The 22,852-nt window shown below is 37.9% G+C and overlaps 1 protein-coding gene across 1 annotated transcript; it reads left to right on the plus strand.

Annotated features, from left to right (window-relative positions):
• Positions 1-272: 272 nt before the first annotated feature.
• LOC141440818 (dynamin-like) lies at positions 273-22,056 on the plus strand (the record flags this gene model as incomplete). Its single annotated transcript, XM_074105375.1, has 13 exons — positions 273-493; positions 945-1,152; positions 1,529-1,666; positions 2,098-2,255; positions 4,343-4,387; positions 4,781-4,887; positions 5,168-5,355; positions 6,066-6,185; positions 6,957-6,992; positions 9,740-9,949; positions 11,492-11,726; positions 13,002-13,155; positions 21,801-22,056. Coding segments are annotated over 13 exons (1,884 nt in total), but the record flags the coding sequence as incomplete, so codon positions are not given.
• Between the last annotated feature and the right edge of the window lie 796 nt (positions 22,057-22,852).

A 22,852-nucleotide genomic window follows, 5' to 3' on the forward strand; every position in this document is an offset into this window, starting at 1 on the left:
GGGAACTGTGCAATTTTTTGGGATAAAAGTAACTCTCTTGCCTATAAACTATATTTATGCCAAAAATGGACAAACATACAAACACGCACACTTTCGTCGCATTTATAATATTAGTATGGATTTTGTTACTAATAAATATGTCATGACATGATCCGTCATGGCTACAAACTATAAAGAGAACTGACGTTGTCATTGCAGTTTGTTTACGGTTTGTGCTAGTGTCGTCCCCTGCGCAGAGTGCATAATATTTCCTATTGACTGAGCTGTGATTGATATCCCACAGCCACCAATCGTACCGCCATCTCGCGGACCGGCTCGGCACTCCGTACCTGCAGCGAGTGCTCAATCAGCAGCTGACGAATCACATCCGCGACACTTTACCCGGTCTCCGCGACAAGCTGCAGAAACAGCTGCTGACCCTTGAGAAAGATGTCGACCAGTACAAGCATTTCCGCCCCGACGATCCATCCATCAAGACCAAGGCTATGCTGCAGTGAGTATTCATACATTTAGAATATACACGATGATTTTTAATTGGTGATCAGGAACCAATTTTTTTAGGTCAGTATTTGGTGGTCACGTTTAAGTCGCACTTACAGTCGAGTTCATAAACTTGTGAGCAAAATTTGATCAGAAATATCTGAACACGCTTCTACACCGTTAAAAATATAGTAGTGTCCAGATATTTTTGATAAAAATTTTTGCTCACAAGTTCATGAACTTGTGATGACTGTACATGAAACAAAAGCAAAACGTCTATTTTTTTTTTATAGATAGATAGAATAGGGAGGGAAAGAGTACCGTTAGCACGGCTGTAATTAGCGATCGGCTGGGCTAGCCGAACAGAACCGAGCCGATCGACGTCATTTCACTTTTATTGTCTTTATATTTTATACTTGTAAATCTAGAGTAACCTTAAAGCTAATTATGGTGGTCTTCACCAGAATGATTCAGCAATTGCAAACCGACTTCGAACGCACCATCGAAGGCTCTGGTTCTGCCCAAATCAACACGATCGAGCTCTCTGGAGGTGCCAAGATCAATCGGTTGTTCCACGAGCGGTTCCCCTTCGAGATTGTCAAGATGGAGTTCGATGAGAAGGAACTGCGTCGCGAGATCGCCTTTGCCATTCGAAACATTCACGGTATCAGGGTAAGTTTAATACCATTATAGGTAACCATACTAACAGCGAAAACCAGTATGATGCGTGCGAATAATGCGATAGTTATAATATACATATGAACTGGTTTATTATGGAAATGGTCCCGCCTCAGCCGAAATGCGGACTCCTGGGGTGGAGTCAGTGCTGGTCATTCGGCTACTCCATTTTTAACAGTCATATTAAACTTGTCGCGCAACACGACCTTACGCGGCACTCTAAACGCAGCCATTGCGCTTGCGTCGGGAAGGCTTGCATTTTAGTTAACAGTTTAACTATACGAGGAATGTTCTATGAGAATGCCGTCTACTGCACGTGACTTTTCTGGTCGTACTAGACCATACGTATAACTGTCCTATTTGCCTGTAGGTGGGTCTGTTCACTCCCGACATGGCTTTCGAGGCGATCGTCAAGAAACAGATCGGCCGTCTGAAGGAGCCGTGCCTAAAGTGCGTGGATCTCGTCGTGCAGGAGCTTTCCAACGTAGTGCGCGTCTGCACCGAGAGGGTGAGTCACATTCATAAAGTCTTACACAATTTATTGATAACCTTTACCGTTCGTAATTTTGAAAGGATAAAATATATCAAAATTTTAACGTTCTTTGCCCTTTGGTTTGTGGTATCAACATTGTGTTTACTACACTATTACATTTGTGTGCACAAAGGTTTTCTGGAAAAGTCGGATCTCAATCGGAATACGACGCCACCCGAAGTGTCAATTCATTATTGAATAAGTGACATTTTCGTATTCATTAATTTGGAACTTTCTTTATTATTTAGTGTCAAATGTCAAAACAAAAAATGTACCTTCGTCTTGTACGATGGTTACTGAATCGAATTGAGAGAGCACGATAAATGCGAACTTTTCCGATAAAATACCTTGGAAAACTGTTGTGCACTACATCGGTACTATTAGTAAGTGGCTTAACGTTTGCACAGATGTCACGCTACCCGCGCCTGCGCGAAGAGACCGAACGCATCATCATGTCCCACGTGCGCTCGCGCGAGAACCAATGCAAGGACCAACTCGTGCTCCTCATAGATTGCGAGCTCGCGTACATGAACACAAACCACGAGGATTTCATCGGATTCGCCAAGTATGTAAAGTAAACTAATAACTTTGGTTTTCTGTTATTATTTACCATCGGATTCGATGCAAAGTCAAAGTTAAAATATCTTTATTCAATTTAGGCTTATAACAAGCACTTATGAATGTCAATAAAAATCTACCACCGGTTCGGTAAAACCTCTGTTGAGAAGAATCTGGCAAGACACTCAACGAGGCTGCCATTGTCATATGAATCGGTAAGGTAAAATAAGTATCGAATCATGTCTCTCCCACTTAAAAATCGATGCAGCGTGTTCTTCCTTCACTTAGGTACTTTTATTTTCACTAGAAAGTACGATAGAACTTCATGAAAAAAAATTAGACTTTCTGACCTCATTCTTTTAATAAGACTACTATATTTATGCACGCCTTGTTGTGTCAGATATGGTGCTGGTGACATGTACGGCCTATACTAATGGTTTAACCGACTGTGCGTACAGTAAATAAAAGACTCACTTTCTAAGGTCTCGAACAGTCCCCAATTTTCATTAAATTTCGTACGGATTCGTGCTCAAGCATTCTAGAGGTTAAGGTAAAATGTCTTGCAGTACTAGAATATAACTTATTTTCTACGGTTTGATTCTATCACATCTACATCACACATCTTTAATCGTGTCGTGGCTAGCGCTGTCAGGTCAGGATTTTGTATAGAATAAGTCTTAATTTAATACAATCCGTGAGCTCTTAGAAAAACCTTCGGGTTTCGGGGAAAATCGGAAGGATTCGTTAATAGAAAATGACAATTGTCTTTTTGACTTAGTAGCAATCCATCACGCGAGGAGTGCACTCGTTGTGTGTGTTTTCATTGATTTATATAGAGCAGTTAAAACCACCACTTACTATTGAGTTTGTTATTTTTTGGAAACTGATTTCCATGGGAGGTCAATTTAAACAGGGTACTTCTGTAAATGGACAATCGCGGGAAATTGTTTATAATGTTTATAAATATATTGTAAAGAAGCTCAAAGTTTCAAGAAAATTGTTGATCGTAAATATTTTAATAAGGTTCAAGACCGAGTTAAACAAGCAACGGGAATATCGAAAAGTACATCAAAAAAATATTAAACGAAAGCAAAGCAAAAAAATTTTTTGACATACCCAAGAGAAGTAGATACAGTAACAACAGCTCTATAATATATTTCCAAATAAAAGTAGTGTGTTAATGCAGGGTGTTCTCTATTTAAATTAAGGATGTCAGAATTCGAAAATGCTGATTTTGTTTTATTTGTATAATGACAAAAAGTCATATTGTGTTAAAACTAGAAAAAGATAAAGAAACGTAATATTATTACAGTAAGGTTTATTTTGTACTGATGGTTATTCTTTACATAACTTTTTACGGTAACATTGAAAAGTTTAGCAAGTTGATAACAGAACAGAACAGCATATCATGATCGCATGTCATCGTCAATACCCGAAGCATGCTTCTACAATCCGAAGGTTTTTTAAGAGCTCACGGAGTGTACTTCAGTAATACTCCTGAACACCACACGAAAACATCGAACATTGCATCATTTGTCACCAATGATAAGTGATGCGTTCTTTTTAACCAACTAAACACACGGAGTACAACATTCAATTCATTAGTGAGTCAAAATTATAAGGCCGCACTTTCAGTTTTTCTTTTCAGTAGCAGGTGATGGCGAATAGGAAATATTTTGATATTGTTGGTTTTATTACTCTACTAATCCCAGCTGCCATTTGAACAACAGAGATTAGATATAGCCTAACTAAGGCTCCGTTTCCAGCAGAGATGTGCGAGGATACGATGCGAGGAATGTGTTATGTCATGAACCAATAGAATCGCTTCATTTACCTATCCTTGCTCAGCACAGCTCTAATGGAAACAGTTGAGTGGAGCGAGAATAGGTACATAAATGAACCAATCATGAAAAACACATTCCTCGCAACGCAACCCATCCTCGCACGTCTCTGGTGGAAACGTAGTCTAATTCAGGACAAATTGAAATTACATAATTCATTAGAAATCGTGCATAATGATTTCGTGTGGTGAAGTTGTAATGCTAGACAATATTGCCGTTTATATTTGGGGCTCAAAGATACTCGAATTCGCAGGTCTTACGCTAGATCTGGATTGAATTCTGAAAACGTCTCTTCTGGGTTAGTAAAAGAGACCAAAGAAATGAAGGTCCTTGGTTGAAGAGAATGATGGGTCGTAGTTTTTGAATGATGAAGATATTCGCGGTGTGTTCAGAAAAAAAACATTGAAAAAAAAACAAAGAAATGGGGTAATTACCTCCGTGATTGCTTTCGTGATTAACCCAGTCATTGAAACTATCAGATTCGTTTAACTATACCATATAATCACACATTGGCTTGTATTAGGAACATGAAACACCTGATTATATTTCTGAGCGCATCCCTAGTAAAAAATCACACTTAACTTCACTTTTTGACCTTTAAGCTACCAGGGACGTATTTTTTCTTGGGTACCATGAATAGTCTGAAAATTGTCAGCGACCTTTTGCTAACTTGCACTTATCTCCATTGCAGTGCTCAAAACCAGTCCGAGAACTCGACGAAGTCGGGCCACCGCGCGCTCGGTAACCAAGTTATCAGGAAAGGTTACATGTGTATACATAACCTGGGAATAATGAAAGGTATATCCATAAACGCTACTAAGCTAGGCGCTATATTGCTACCGACTGACGAGCGTTTAATTTTATCCGACTATTTTTTCCCATAAATTTTTAATCGAGCACGCTGAAGGATTGTTGGTTAAAACAGCGAGTTTAAAAAATGTAGCCCGACTGCGTATAAAAAACAGTCAATGCAATCGAAAATGAGTTTGACATCTCTTGCTACGAGTAGTTGCGCAGTTGGGTATCGCTTGATAGCTACCGATTGTTATGGACGAACGTTAGTTTGTTTTTGCCCTAGGAGGTTCCCGCGATTACTGGTTTGTGCTCACGTCGGAGAGCATCTCGTGGTACAAGGACGAGGAGGAGCGCGAGAAGAAATACATGCTGCCGCTGGACGGACTCAAGTTGCGCGACCTTGAACAGGGGTTCATGTCGCGGCGGCACATGTTCGCGCTGTTCAACCCCGAAGGCAGGAACGTCTACAAGGTAACAAACAACCAAGAAGGTTTTAAAAAAAAACAAATAATTTATTGAATCAGATGTTACTTTGCGGAGGTCCATATTAATGAACTGAAACAATTACTTTGTTCACCCGCGACCTTATGATATGATAGTTCATGCAGATAGCTCATGCTTCATGCAGTTCCTCCACCTCCACACTGTAAGAACACACACAAATTACACAAACGCATCTATCACCACCTCCACACTACACTGACGCGTTTTCGTTTCAGAGCTCATCTTCAGAGCAATACAACCAGCCACCAACAAACACGCAATAAACGTAGCTATCATAAGGTGGCGGGTGAGCAAAGTAATTGTTTCAGTTCATAAAAAAACAATTTTAATAAAATATTTTGTTGACTGAACTTGCATTGTAATCTGAAATACATAATCTGTATCAAGTTTCAAGTCGATGTAATTAAACGTTGAAGAGTTTTGTCCTGCAAAGACGATCCCTGCCGGATCACCAAAGTTTCACTACCAGCTTGTTGTATTGTTATCAAACCTACATAACTATACCGAACATCAGTTCAACCGGATAGCAAGAAGTGTCTAAAAATGGTTTGCAAACTTTGATACCACAACTCACAAATTAAAATCCCAAAATTTCGATTCAACTATCGCATCTAATAGCTCACGCTTGAGAAGCCGCGAGTGAGGGTTAGTGATTAATACGTCTGATATTTTTATAGGACTACAAACAGCTGGAGTTGTCCTGCGAGACGCAAGACGACGTGGACTCGTGGAAGGCTTCGTTTCTGCGCGCCGGTGTCTATCCTGAGAAGACCTCCGAAGCGGCCAACGGCGACGAGGTAAGCTCCCTCACATCGTGACCTACTCGGTGTATGGCCTGCCTATCATTTCAACTTCTTCCTTCAACGATGACTGTACTAACCCCTAATCCTGATTTATCTATTACAAATCATATCTAAGCAGTTTATTGCTTCATAAAGTAACAAATACTATAGTATGTCATGAATGTATTGTCATGTATTTGATATTACAGCATATATGTCCGTTTTACGTTTAACGTTGATGTATGTTTTGCCATGCTTTACAGGGTGAAGGAACAGAGGTTTGTTTACGTGAGACACACGAATCCGCTCCATGTTTTGATTCATGCTAACAAGACACTGTTGAAATTAAGTGCTAAGTAGTGGATTTCAAGAATTTAATAATTAATCATGTCATATGTGTATCTATTTATGTATTTATGTTGTGCTCTATCCTACAAATACTCGATTTGGCTTGTTATTTCTTGAAATACATTATGAGATCTAGCGTAAGGCATGTAATGAGTGCTCACCTGGTTCCGTTCCTTAATGAGATTATTGTTCCCCTACACTCTTGGACTAACAAAGTACATCAACTTCACATTAAAAGTTCATGCAGTTTATTAGTCTCTTGAGTATATTTACAGCACCTCACCGATATTTTCACTTCGTTTTGATATACTTTTGTTGGGCCAGCACGATTAGTTCGTCTTGTCAAGTTGTCCTTGCCGCACTTGAAGCGGCACCGGCGCTCGTCATCTGTCTAGACTATTTTTTGATCCGTTGATTTATGTTTTGTTTTATTTTTAGTTATTTCCCTTCCCGGGGTTGGGTGGAAGTAAGAAAGTAAGTCAATCTTTGTCGCAAGGGTTTTGTTTGCTGGATTTTGGAAATGTGTATAGGTGATAAGCTATATGAGAGATTTTTCCTATAAGATCGTGGTATAAAATGCATGTTTACTAAAGTATTTTAACTAAAGTTTTCCTCATATCCATTATTAAAATGCTGTATGTATCAGCACTGTATTATATATTTAAAGCGGCTGAAACGTAGGAGCAAAGTTTAATACGCTTACGTTAGATCCGCAGCCTCATGAGTCATTTAGTCTTGGCTTTCTCTCATCCATTTCGCCGCACTATCGCAAGTCTAACAGTTCAGTCCTCATGTTTGAAAATTTCGTTTGATTGTGGTGTATTTTGGGTTAGTGGTAAGTAAAATCCAATACAAGTGGACTGTGGCTCGTAAGTGTGTAGTTACTGTTTAGTACTTCAGAACTCTTTATAAATCACTAACACGCTTACTCACAATCTATAGGGGTTGGGGCTCAAGCAGTGAGAATAAACCTTAATAGGTATACACTAGTTACTTAACCAGATCAGAAATTGAACATGTACAAAGTATAAATCTCGAATTAAGAATAATTAACAGTAATCGGAATAGGTAGAGTTATTTAACCTAAATTTATTAATGAAACAAAAATTGCACGGGCATAATATATAACAGTTCAGGTAAGGCGAGAAGTTCATTTCTAATACGGGCGAAGCCGCGGGTTAAAGCTAGTAATCAAATAATTGGGTAAAGGTGTTACGGCTGTTATTTGAATATATTTAAACGATGTCCCAAAACGGGGACAAATTTGTCCCGAAAAAAATTTTTGATCTGAAGAAGTCTCCACTTTTCGTCTCTGTTTCACAAACTTTAGGTAAATTAGCTCTACCTATTCCGATCACTGATAATTATTATAAACGAGAAGCTTAGCTTATCGGGTAGTCCGAAATAGCTGAATTTAAAGCACGTGGTGGAAGAGCAAACGCTTCTTTATATTGTGTTATTCAAATAACGCCAAAAACTTAATAAATACGTTAAATGCTGCTTAGTTTAATATTTTGGTCAATGCTCAATTAAAATTTTAAGTTTATTTGAAGTCGCCATGTATTTCAAAGATAGTTATAAAGTTATTGGATTTCTGAACTAGCGTGACAAACACGCATATCTATTCCAAGTTGTTGCCAGTAAGAGAACACAATGTGTGTTAAAGATGACATACACAAAACTACTTTCATTACTACACCTTGCTGACGCTAAGCGAGCGGTGAATACCTCAAAATGCGTACTGTCTTACGTTTTTACACATATTTACTAATCATAACCCTATTTTTAAATAAAACGCTCATCAAATGAAGTGTACGCTGTAAGGGTAACTACTACTCGTTTACTCAGTAATAAAATAATAGACAGTTTCATAACTGTCGTTCAAATCCGCTGTCCGCGGCCGTGCATGAAGGTCCTTGCGAGAGGGACGCGCTTACACGCTAGAGTGAGATAGCCTTGCTCTAACGCACCCGCGTCCTAGACTACCTAAGGACTGTTCAATTTACTAAGCGGACATGCTTAAACCTACTTAAACTTCGACTTTCTATAAACACACACTATTTCTATAAACAGTTGATAGTTATGATTTTACCAATAGTCTGTCTGTCAATAGTTTTGTCATTTCCGTTAACTACCAAATATCTTTCATGATGGAGTGAATTAAAATGGAAAATCGCAAATTGATTTTGCAAAAATGGTGCACAGGCCAATATTCACAACGGAAAATGGCAAAAATGTTTAAATGTGCCAAGTCAGCTGTATACCAAATCATTTAAAAATTTGGAGAAAATTTCCTAAATTCGGCCCAGCAAATCCAAAAGTCGATGAAAATGTGCTGAGGCTGCTAGCATCGAAAAAATACATGTCTCTTCGCGATATTGCTAAGAAAGAGAAAATATCAAGAAGAGAAATAGTATGCGAACCTACAAAAAGCGAAAAATGCCAAAAAGAAGTGCCGACCAGCAAATACGGTGCAAAAAAAGGTTGCACAACTTGTACAACATTTTGCTGCAGGACAGGATCCCGATGCATATTAATGGACGACGAAACGTATGAAAAATTTGCTAGTAATACGTTATCGGGGCCTCAGTATTACAATGCCGTCATAGGTGAAAATTTACTCGATGAGGGAAAGTCTATAAAAATTGTTAAATTTGGAAAGAAAGTCTTTTTTTGTAACCGAAACTATTGGTGGACATTTACAGAAAAGAATGCATCCAAAAACGTTTTCTTCCCGTTTATAGAAAGCATATATGGTACCTTTGTTTTGGCCTGATCTAGCAAGTGCTCACTATGCCGGCCAGACCGTGGGTCTATTAAATTCAAAACACATCGATTTCGTTCGAAAATAAAACAATCCACTAAATTGCCCAGAACTCCGCCCTATCGAATGCTACTGGGCCACAGTAAAGAGGCACTTAAGAAAGGATGGCCTAGAAGCTAAACCATTGGCAGAGTTAAAAAAATGTGTTTTGCAGCTTGTCGAAAAGTGACAAAAAGAGCCCTGCAAGCACTTATGCGTTGAGTTCGCCCAAAAGTCCGTTTTTTTTTTTCTAACAAATGAATGTTTTATTTTGGTATTTCATTTCTCAGTAGCATTTTATAGTGATAATTAAAAATAATAATGAGTAGAGCTGTATTTTACTGTCCACTTAGTAAATTGAACAGTCCTAATAGTAAAAAGACCGATACTTTATTAGACACCTGAATGTCTTTTACAGTCTTCAGACTCCGCGGGATCCAGCAGCATGGACCCACAGCTCGAGCGTCAAGTGGAGACCATCCGCAACTTGGTCGACTCTTACATGCGCATTGTGACCAAGACCACCAGGGACCTCGTGCCGAAGACGATCATGATGATGATCATCAACAATGCCAAAGATTTCATCAACGGGGAGCTGCTGGCGCACCTGTATGCGTCCGGCGATCAGGTGAGGCTACGGTGCTAGATGACTTGATATTGGAACTTTTAAACATACCAATACCTACTTATCTGATTACTCGACACTGCCAATTAATTTATACACTTTTTATGAGCTGTCAAAACGCGACTCTTCCGTAGATTTAGTACGGTAAAGTTGAAATGCGACGTCACTTATTAGTAGGTCCCGGAATGTTGCGTGCGGCTATTGACAGATTGTAGGGAGAGAGCACCGCTTTTTACCGATATTATCGAAGTATCCAACTAGGGTGTAGTTAATGTACGACTTGTTAATGCACGCTTAAATAATGTACGGCCTGATAGTCCGTGCTTATGTGCACGAATTATCATGCCGTGTATTATCACCCCGTACCGAACTAGCAGGGAACCAATAATGTACGCGAAATACTGTACAACGTGATAATCCGAGGCATTATGTCTTCCGCGATTGAAATAAAAAAAATACCTAACGAAGGGCGAGGGCGTGCGAGCGAGGCGGCAGCCTACCTAACCCGGCCGGGTCGGATCTGCTCCGACTATATCGATCTCGCTCGCTGCGCTCGCTCGATCCGCGGCGAAAAATGTCTATTCATTCGAATCTATTGGATTCAGATTATCACTACGTATATTACAGCGCGCGCAATATTTTATACGCCCTGATAATGCGCGACCATGATAATGTACGGCATGATAATCGGAAGCAATAATGGTTCGGATTATCCTGTCGTACATTATTGCGCGTACATTCCGAGTTGTACATTATTATAACGTAAACTTTCGTGATTCTCACTCATAGTCAAAATACCACAAACGGGACTTATCATGCTATTATTACACAAGTAATATTTACCTCGACGTTTCGGCAACGTTACTGTTGCCGTGGTCACGAGTAGACTGAAGTGTGGGGTGTCAAGTCTGCCTAGCAGCGCGAGTTCTTCGAACTACCCGCACTTGATCACTAATAGTGCCGGCACTCGCATCACGAACTACCCGCACTTGGTCACTTTTATTAGTCACCCTATCACACCGACACACAACACTAACAACGTCCGATCGTACCTCCGAACACCCCACACTTCAGTCTACTCGTGACCACGGCAACTGTAACGTTGCCGAAACGTCGAGGTAAATATTACTTGTGTAATAATAGCGTGATAAGTCCCGTTTGTGGTATTTTGTACATTATTGTTTCCCTCCAACTATTATCAATGCGGTTAATTTATCTTAATAAAATAACACTTGCAAGCAAATACCTACTTACGTTATCAACTCTTTATATATATATCTAATATGTATTCGTAGTTATAGTGATTTCAATAAGGCAATTTAAACGGAATAAACATTCCAATATTTCAAACTTTTTTCATCATTGACCGCTGAAAAAAGTACAGTCGAACAAATTGAATCATGACCCAGGCTGGAACCTTTTAATAACCAAGTTCAAGACAAAAGTATGAGATGTCAACATGACATAAGTAGCACAAAGGTTCCACCCTGCCTGGTGCCGCACACTGGTGGAATTGCACATTTACGTTGACTTTGTCAATTCCAGTCGCAAATGATGGAGGAATCCCCGGAGGAAGCTCTGAAGCGCGAGGAGATGCTCCGCATGTACCACGCTTGCAAGGAGGCGTTGCACATAATCGGCGATGTTTCCATGGCGACCGTGAGCACGCCCGTGCCGCCGCCAGTCAAGAACGACTGGCTCGAGAGCCGGCTTGATTCAAACCCGCGTTTGTCGCCGCCCTCACCCGGCGGGCCGCGACGAGCCAACCCAACTCAGCAAAGTATGTATACGAAAGAGTAAGGTGACTGGTTGACTGATTAGTTGATAGACTGATAGACAACGCGCCTCATGTACACCTTGCACTAAAAAGGGTAATGAACGAACTGAGTGGACTCGAATAACACATGCTTTGTTTGAGCACGTCGTTGAGTTTCTTGCCGGATTCTTCTTAACAGAGGTTTTTTTCAACCGTTGGTAAAAATTTTGACTTTGTGCTTGTTATAGCCTAAATTGAATAAAGATATTTTGACTTTGAATAAATAAGTTCCATACCCCGGGGCTTTCGGGGCACGAACGATTTGCTAAAGAGTAGACATTAATAGATAGGTTATTCTGACAAAACATCATTATGCCTAATGAAGAATTACCTCACTGCGAATTGTAAACTATACTAGTACTTTAGGTTTAGTACAAAGGCTTATGCTATGAGATAGTAATTTAAAAACGTTAATTAATTACCTGCAGTAAATTTAGTAGTTGATATTATTTTCGAAATAAATTATTAATATCTTTTCTAAATTTGGAACAGTTAAGCAGCGGCGTCTTGATGTAAATATCAATTTTAACTCACTGAATGATTTTTCTACGTCGGCAGTTGTAATAGATGCATATTTAAATTTCTTGAAGAAATCAATTGTTGCACGATGTGTTTGCGATCGTAGTTCTACTTCATTGCCTTGTAACAATTCGTTCATGATGTTTAGTGTGCTATAGCCAAAATTCTTATTTAAAACCAAGTTCAATTTATTATAAATCTTTTCAAACTTAATTTGATTAAAACGATTTCATCTTACGAAAATTTAATATTTTTGTATTTTAAATATCATGTTTTTTTTTCTAGTAATTGATTAATTATTCATTAGGTAGAAACCAGCAAGAGTGCACTCCCTTTTTTACATTGTTGCCTATTCTTTGGCTAATGTCAATCATCCGTGCCCCGAAAGTCCCGGGTAATGTAATAACTCTGGATATAACGATTCGCTGTAACGGACTCGATGCAACCAATCCAGCGCATTAAGGCACTACGATACACACATACACACGCACGCATTAATAAGTCACAGACATCAGTGTTGGTGTAGTAGGAAAAGTAGCTGCATACTTTTGTACTTTGTAGTTTTACAACAACGTACTTAACACCATACAAATTTCACAAATGTGCTAATACGCCAAAGTAAAAAAGTGATCCGCTACTTTTCATGCTGACTGTACAAGTACGAGGTGCGCCGATGGGCTATTAAGTTAGTTATGTTCATTCTCCGCGTTGTCGGTGCAGGTGCGATGGGCCAGCGAGGCGCTCCGCCGCCGCCGGGCGCTGGCACGGGGCGTCCCGCGCCGCCGCTGCCCTCGCGGCCCGGCGGCGCCGCGCCCATGCCGCCCGGCGGCCGTCCTCAACCCGGCGCCGGCTTGCCTGCCCCGCTCATACCCACGTGAGTACCTACAACCACCCTATACGGAATAAACCACGTTATGAGAAGTAACATGTCCTTCACTGCCGCACTGCCTTTCGCAAGGACGTCTGATTAACAGTGGTGACTTCCATTGATACGGTCGGCCTTATAAGTAGCTTGAGACTATCTCCTGGTCACTTGTTAGCTTGGCACAATTACGTACTGTCACAGTATTATTGTTTAATGCGACATATTACGCGTAGATATCTACTTTTGAAGCTGACTGTGCAATTGAACACATACTTAATGGACCATTTAAGATCGAAAACTTATTTTAGTAAAAAATTGTCTGTGATTGAGAAGCACTTATGGATCCCTTTCTAAAACTGTTGATTTTTCGCAATGACTTCTCGCGTATGAATTCGCCGCTAGAGGCGCTAGTGTAGCGCGAGGTCTCCGAATTGTCAAATCTCATAGTTTTTTGGGTGAGCTACGCGGGTTTATTTATAATTAGAATAATTTTGTGAATATTTTGCATTACCTGAAATTAATTATGGCAATTATGCGATAAGGGGCAATAAATGTCTTTGTTTGAGACAGTTTTGTCTTTCGAAAACTATTGTCCTCCCTTTTTTCCGAACAAAACAGGACTACGCAAGACTGTGGTTGCTCGATATTTGTACGGTTCGGTTTTAAGATGTATTAAATATGATTTTAATCTTAACTTTGTTTTCGCGCCCGTAATAACAGACTTTGAAAGCCACACTTAAAAACCTCACGCAACATTGGCGCCATCTTGTAAGACAAAAAAACGATAGCCCTCATTCGGTCATTCATGGTCAGTTATGTCTGTCTGCGACAATAAAAAAATTGATATTTATTCCCTTTGAACGTCACCGATGCGTACTAAAGTCATTACGCCAGACGCAACTTCATCATAATGCTAAACGTAAATTTGATCTTTAATCAGATACTCACATGTACGTACACGGCAAATCTCAACAGTTGGTTTCGTCTTGTTGCCGGTCAAAGGGTGCATCGACGTCTTTGATTAAGGCAGTTAAATTAAAGGACATGTAACCAAGTGCGGTTTTAGGCCAGTCCCTAATTCAGATGCATAAATTGCATAAAAAGCATTCAGTGAAAACTCTTTGTTAGTTTTAAGTAGCATACACTTGATGAAATACACTACTGGTTTCATTTTTTGCTATTGCTAAATATGGTGGAGGAGTTTCCATTTTTCCTCTTAGGTTCTTATGTGGGTATTATGGCACTAAAACGACTGATACAATGAATGCATGCGGTGGCTCCGTGGAACTTAACTACTCTTTTTACGAGCTCATTTAATTTCAACCTTAACTTTATGTATGTTCGTATGTTTTTGAAACCTTTGCAAGTCGACCTTCATCCACTTCCAGTGGTAAAAAGACGACTTTATTTGTTGTATGTCTGATGCAGTCTGATAAAGTAAAATTAACAGAAAAGCTTGTATTGAAATTAAATACTACTGATTATTATGGTGTACCTATATCTGTGCCGAACCACTGAGTAAATTTAATAAGTCTTTTACAATCTCGTGAGCGCGCTTCGCTCAGCCCAGCACTTACTGTGTGAGCTTCGCTTTCCCAAGAGGCATTTGTAAGGGTGATGTAACAGCCATAATATGCATTATTATATGTAACATGTGCTTCTCCTATATATAAATATATATATGTGTGTTATATTATGATATTTTAATTCGAGGAAAAGTAGTTATTTTTCGTTTTATCTGTGTCGTAATTTTTTGCTAAAACTGTGCATATTTAATTCCATTTGCGTTTAAGACTGCGCATATAAAAATATACTAGTCAATAATATTATTGCATATTATTCAGTGTGTATAAGTGTATATAATTCAGTTACTAACGTTTATACAAACGTAGTCTTAATAGCAAAATGCTTATAGAATCAAATGTGCCTCTAACATGATATCAGCGCAAACATTTTCAAAAGTTGAGTGTGTGGTTATTTTCGCAGGCGGCGCTAAGCGAGCGACCCCGTCGTCTGCCCACTAACTATCTAACTAACTTAAGTTACGAACTTAAAGGTACTAACTCTGACGGGCTTGTTAACTTAGTACAGTTAAGAGCAGTAAAGATGCGGTACTCTAACACATAATATCACCTGGGTATTTGTCGTGCACTAACTCTTTATATTACCACAGCCTGGGGTGTTCGGTGCGGGAATGATTTCACAAAGAGTAGAAGTATTATTTAGTATCTAAAAGTTTTATTTTAAGTCGGACGCGAATGGTCCGTTTCATCAATCGTTAGTTATCGTAAGATTATTTATTTACCAAATGCGTTCTCCGTCGGATGTGTGTGGCAGATTTGTTTATTGTCAAATCATTATCAGCTATTTACAAGAAAACTTTATAGGCAACGCGATCGCTACAATCTGGCCGTCTTCAAATCTAGGGTGAATGGGCATTTGTTGGGCAAGCGTCCATCTTCGTCCACATCTTCGCTTACCATCGCGCGTTATTGTGGTTAAGCGCTTGCTTATGTATATGTAACAGAAAAAAGATGAACACATTAAACCTTTTTAATAAGACAAGCTGTTGCCCACAACTTCACCTAAATCCCGCAGAAACCTTTTGGGATAAAAAGTAGTCTGTATTAATCTGGATAAGTGTTGGTACCTTTTAGTGAAAGAATTTTATAATCGATTCAGCAGTTTTAGAGATTTACCTCTACATACGAACAAACACAACGCGAACAAACAAAGTTTAACTCTTTATTCTTCTACCTACACCAATATGGTAGTTATTCCATTATTATGAATTTAATAATTTCAACGGATTTGTTATGTATGAATTGATTAGCCTATTATTATGTATGAGTTATGTATGTATAGAATTACGTTTCCTAAAGAAATTTTATCCGTGATCCGTGTCCGTTTATGATGTGATACGTAGAGTACCTAACACTTAACAGCTCAACGTTACGCATCTCATTCAGTTTTTAAAAAACACCAAATACTATTCGAAATTTATTTCATTGTAGTTTTGTAGCAATACATGCACATACTTTTGATATCACATTCCTGAATTGATTAATTGAATGTTGTAGGGCAATCTCTGTTTTTCATTTCAAGTTATACAATTGTCTTTGGCTAATGTTGAACATTCTCGCACCGAAAATCCCATTGATGATGGATGACATTTGCTACACTTATATCAATTAATCATTGTGAGTAAGATAGCAATGTTAAGCAGGTTTCTGTGGTGTACATTCCATCAAATAAGTATTCTTAAATGATGTCGTAATACGATAATAATAAAACCAATCATCGCAATATTATGTAGTAAGTTAACAACTGCCAGAAAGGAATTATAAATAAATATACATATGTTATATACATTATTATTATTAGTTGTAAAATCATCAATACTTATGATACGTCTGAAAAAATTGCTTCCAAAGCTATTAAAGTTATAGTGAATTTTACTGTGTACTCAAACGTAGTATATACAAAATACTTACATGTTCTGCTTATAAATTCTCCTTTAGGCAGCCAACGTAATTTTGGATTATATGATTTGGTTATTGATTTGTTCGTGAATATAAAAAATACACATTATTCGATCTAAAAGCTATTTCAAGTATTTAGGCTAAAGGAATGGGTTTATAATGAGCTGCCTCCAAGGAGTTTTTAGACTTATATAGCCAACAATAGTGTATTAGGTGTCTGTATGCTAATTTTATCTAAACACGTTCCTCACTCTTAAAAAAGAAAGAGTAGAAACGAAGGGAGATTGCATTCTGTTTTTTCTTAAAGTGTCAAGTATTACTTTTTGTTAGTGTTCTTGGCAAGATGATATTTTCGATCAGAATTTTCATTTTTGATATTTTCGAGTAATTTCATTATCTTGTAATATCACTGCATGAATTTTTGCACATTGATTTGTGTGTGGTCTTCGAATCTTTATCTATCACTCTATAGCCATCGGGTTTTTCTGTCTATTTTGAAATGTTTCAATTACAATGGTATGAAGTATTTACGTGGATGTTCTTGATAATTTTTCATTCTGTTGGCACAGTAAACCCGACAGTCGAAGTAGAATATTTAGTCCACTTTCAAAATACATACCAATGTGGTTCATGCACGGTTTTTAGTTTGTAATTTTCTGATTTAGTAGTTTATCTGTTTTACAGTAGTGTGTATCATGTCTATAATATTCTTAAGATAAGACTGTATTCACAGTTGCCCTGTAAGAATAATTATATTAACGTCGACTTTATGTATAAAGACAATATGAAATTTAACATTTAATTAATTATGGCGGTTACATTGCTCAGAAAATGTCTTACAGAGAAGCTGCGAGAACCACTGTTCATACATTGTTTATAAAGCAATAAGGGGGCCAAATGATTAAAGGTCCTCGAAGTTCATAAGTATGAAGAAGTAATGTACCTGGGAGGAAGCGGTCGCGAGCATAGTATGTATAGGTAGTAGCAGTAGTCGGTTGGCTTGTGTGGTGTCGTTGTGATAGGCTAGTACTGACGGGGTTGGGTGCTTGGGTGACAGGCGGCCGGGCGGCGGGGGCGGCGCGGGGGCGGCGGGGGCGGCGGGCGCGGCCATGAGCCAGCTGCCACCGCACATGCGCCAGCAGATCAACCAGGCCGTGGGCCAGGCCGTCACCAATGCCGCCATCAACGAGCTCAGCTCCGCCTTCGCCAGATTCAAGTAAACAAGCTCGCCGTTTTCAGAGGCGTTCCGCACCGAACGCCCTTGAACGCGACGACCCGCGAGGCTAACTAAACTTAACGCACAAGTCGTACCCGCTTGTGTTTGCGGCTCTGTGTCCACATATAGTTTAGAGACGTTTAACACTTTATATGTGTCGCATTATATGTATTAAAGTGAGACCAGTTCTGATGCCGCAACTGTGTTTATGACGATGCGTATCATTTATTCACTTACAAGTATTTGATACGATACATGGTCACTACTTTGAAAAAAACTCGTATCTTATAATTTATAATAATTATTGTATTTTAAGGTTCACTTTGGTTTATTTATAGATTTTAAGATAGGAACTTTTTTCGAACAAGTGACAAATTAACATTTTCGTGTCTATTACATTATACGAAACAGATTCCTGACCATCGCTGCTGTGAATTATCAATATGTCCATCTGTTTGTTACGCTTACCAATGTTGTCAGAAACAGAAGTGTTGTGTTGAATGTGTGTGCAAATCTAACAGATGAAGCTTTTGCTGTTCGTGTAAAGTTGCTTCTTGTTGGACCCTTTGAGAACAGATTTATATAATTGTACAGTGCCTGATTAACTTGAATATTGTGCACATATTAACAGATTAAAGGGTGAAGCCAGACGAGCGCAATTTTTCGAGTAATTTTAATGAAAATGAGTTGACTCATTTTGAGTAACCGTGTGGCACAAACTGGGCTTTTATATAAAACCGAATGCAGCAGAAATTACGCGACTGAAACTCCGAAACCGACTCAAAAAATTACGCTCGTCTGGCTTCACCCCATAATATATTTATTTGTGATAGTGTTACAACCTTATACATCAACTAGAATATGCCTTTACGCAACAAATAATTCCAAAAATATATTATGGGTAATGGCAGCTTAAGTGATGTATGATGTATGTAGCAAGCAATGCAGCAATAAAACTCGAGTGTGTCTGAACAGAAGTTTAAGTTTACCGACGATTGCACACGTTTCCAATTTCACTAGTTAGCAGGACAAGGCGCTGATAGGGATTTGCCTTGTGACCTATCGCTATAGAATGTACAGTCAAGTGCTAAGATATTATTAGTGCCAAAGTTACAAAAATATGTATACACGACTTTATGCACTTAACTTTAGTGTCGTGTATACATATTTTTGTAACTTTGGCCGTGTCGATATCTTTGCTCTTGACTGTACAGCTAGTGTTCATCACCATTCATAGAGCTGTACTTCGTTCTTTTTTACAAAATAAATTAGCTGAACAATTTTGACATGTCTTTTTACTGAATAACCATATCTATCAGTATAGATAACTATATCAAATTGTTATTTAATTGTTACTTGCTGTTTTGTATTTTGCAAAAGTATTATTCAATGAAAAGACGGATCGAGGTTGTTCTCCTTATTTCTATTTATGAAGCAACGAAGTATAGTTTTTTACGGTCTTATATAGACTTAATTAATGGTGACGTAAAAGGCGTGCGAGAGTATCGCATTAATACTTTCAGCGACCTTTTCCTTGCCGCTTTAAACTAATAATAAGGGTATAATCGTAAAAGCAATACCTACTAAATACCTGTTTAATACTGTGTTGATTGTAATGTAGTAGTACTTAAAGTATATAAAATCGAACCAAAATCGTGCTTAATATTAATAACTTATAATGGCAATGCATTGATTCAGTATTAAATTCAATGAAAATTTTTATTGAAGAGTGCTATGTAATAAAAAATAAAGTAGCTTTACGAATATTACACAGATCGGATTACGTATATAACTTTAATTATTATTAATGAATATAAAATTATATTTATTTCATGTAATTAATTGTAAATGTTAAATTCAGTGGCTTAAGATAAGTGTACAATTAATTGTGTAGCTGAGTTGCACTGTGTACTGTCCCGCAAGACGCTCGCCGTCGGACTATCGAGCATATCATATTTTTTGTATATCTGCTAATGTTTTATTAACGTGTTATAATAAGACGAGAGCGTTTATTTGTTACTGGTGCACTCAACAGTTCGCGTAGATCTAGCTGCGTAGAAGCAGTTGTTGCAACTCGTTCTCACCTAAGTGTCTAGGTGTTTCGTAGCATAGAACTTGACAAGACGAGTATTTCACACGTTACTCTTCCGTCTCTTGTAGTGACGCTATATATTTACGCATTTACTATAAACGAAGTATACCCAGCTTCTTTGTATTTATGATCGAGTCAGTATAGATAGTATTTTAGAAAACCCATTGACACGGGCCATGAAGTTTTCGATCACTACCACAATTACGAAATATGATTCTGTACTCGCGTTACAGATGAGAATCGCCGCCAAGATGTCTCATACATTGTTGCTGTTAGCAATATCTTTGGTCAATTATTAGAATGTTTTATTACGGTGATACAGTATGGATTCGTTAATAAATGTAATATTAAAAATTTATGCGCATTTGAATTTATATAATTAACATTAACAACATAATAAAGTAAGCGTTATATCATACGCTTGCGTCCACGTTATCACTGGTCGGGAACCCTCAGTCCGGAGTCCGGAGCATGATGTCGAGCGTGACGAGGGCCTTCGGCCGCCTCCACCGCTTCGCCCAAACACGGCTCAGTTCCTACACTTCACTAATATTTGCTGGCAACGTCATTGCTCTATCATATTAGCGAATTAAGATACACAAAAGTATTCAGTCATCTAACGTTTTGCTCTCTCTCTCTCTATTGTTAATAGCGTTAGCGTACCATCGAATAAAGGTATAGGCAGTGATTGTTGGATTTGATATAGTTTATGAATATTGTTAATCTTATGCTGTATAAATAGAGTAATTAAACGCTAAATGTGTACCAGTGATGTTTGATTTATTCCAGTAGATATTCGCATTGATATATCACTAACACTTAAATTTAGGATGCAATATTCTTCGGGATGTTTAGGTAAGCTTACTTTGAAATACGGTAGATATATTTAAGTAAAATATGACATCAAAATGTTACGATAGCATCCGCACGAATTATTTTACCGAGCTTCGTTGACATAAGTAAGAAAATATAATTTTCTTTACATGAATAATAATTATTAATATAATCCTTGTACTTTCCTCAATATTGTAACTGAGCTTGGCGAAATGAAATGTTTGATCATTAGTGAAATAAATCATGTGAATGGACTGTTTATAAGATACAATTTGATTTTAAACCATCCCGTGATAGTCCCCTTGCATGGAATAGAAAGCACGTATATACAGTCAGCAACAAAGATATGAATACAGGTTTGAGGCAAGGCTTGCCAATGTGTTTTTAAATTTAGGGGCAGGTGCATGCGTTAGGAGTATTATTGCTAAGTTACAAAACTTAGATAAGCTACACAGAACTATGAAGTATTTTATGGGCAGAGCCGCTTAAATAGTAGTAATATTACACAGAGGTGCACATACCTACTGCATGCTACAATTTACTTTTAGCCCATAGGAAGATTTTAATGTCGGCAAAAACTTGATGCAAACCTTAGTGAATAAAGTACGCATTTTTAGATAAATATGATAGCTTTATTGCGTTTATATTGTTTAAGAATTGATTGCATGTTTATTTAAAACTAAACGGACACCTGCTTGCTTAGCTTCCTGCTATCTGTTAGGTCGTATCATGTTGCATTTAGTCGTATCATGCATTAAATCGGAAGACATTTTCGTTTAGATTCCATTTTAAATGTTATCACCATGGTTTCTGTTGTCATTATGCAGTCTCGAAACAAGCTAAAGAGTCCGAATGATGTAAATAACAAGTTTGCTCCATTTTAAATGTGACTTATTGCTTTACCTCTTCTGTATCAATAGATCATTACTCACTAATCTTAGTTTGTTTCCGGATTGTAGCAAGTGATCACTGTAAATATTGTATTGATTACGTGATTATATTTATTTATTTGTGGTTTTTCGTACTCTAGCCGACCAGTCCCGAACGTGCCGCCGAAGTTGCCGGAGCGACCACAGAACGGCCGGCCATTTTGAACGCCTTCTTTTCGCCGCCATCTTGTAATAAGCTGCACTGTAAATATAAATCCTATTTGTCTGTATATTGCTTTAATTTTAATAATTTAAGAGTTATTATTATTTTATGGTCTACAAGTAATCTAGCCTAGGTACGTTGAATACTGTAGGCTCGTTGAGAACTATTAAATTAAATTTAGTATTACATTAAAGTGAGATGTCTTTATTGTGTCTTTAATTAATCATTTATGAGCATGTGATACGTGGGGCTAATGTATACTTATGACTTTGTTAAACTGATGTAATCAAATATGAGTATACTAAAATGTTGCACGCAAGACTTACTCGTGATATAAAGAAAATATGATTGTTACGAATATAATGTTTGGTTGATTTCAAAATGTGACAATAATAATATTCTATCAATACTATGTTACTCGTGTATCTACTATTGAAAAGGAATATTAAAAAAAAAAATATGCAGTGTCGTGTCGTGATATACTTATTCCCAGTGCTTTTATTTTGTGCAAATGCACATGTTTTATGCTAATTTTTCAAAGAATAAGTAGCATATTTAAATTACCACATTCATAAATTCTCCATTTTAATAGTCTGTAATTTATTGTTAGTTTAAATCTTACTTTGAATAATGGGTCCTTACACAAGAAATGACTTTAAATTGATTCATTTTGTCGTTTTTATTTTACCGTGTAAATAAGTCGATAATGTACAATAAAAAGACCACTTATGCTTTTCTGAACCCCCGTATCATCAAATCTGGCAAGATAGTTATCGCCTTGCTCAATGATGTTACTTAGTATTATACCTAGTGCCATCCACGAAGACGCGTGATTTTGTCAAAATTAGACATTGATGACATTGTAATAAGAACCACGTGCGTCATCGTGAATGACTCTACCTATACCTACTCGTTCTAAATCTCTTCATTTTGTGATCGTTTAGATGCATATAGACGCTGAATAATGATTTAATATTACATAACGTCACT

This window comes from Choristoneura fumiferana, chromosome Z, assembly GCF_025370935.1.
Source record: "Choristoneura fumiferana chromosome Z, NRCan_CFum_1, whole genome shotgun sequence".
Taxonomy (NCBI): Eukaryota; Metazoa; Arthropoda; class Insecta; order Lepidoptera; family Tortricidae; genus Choristoneura; species Choristoneura fumiferana.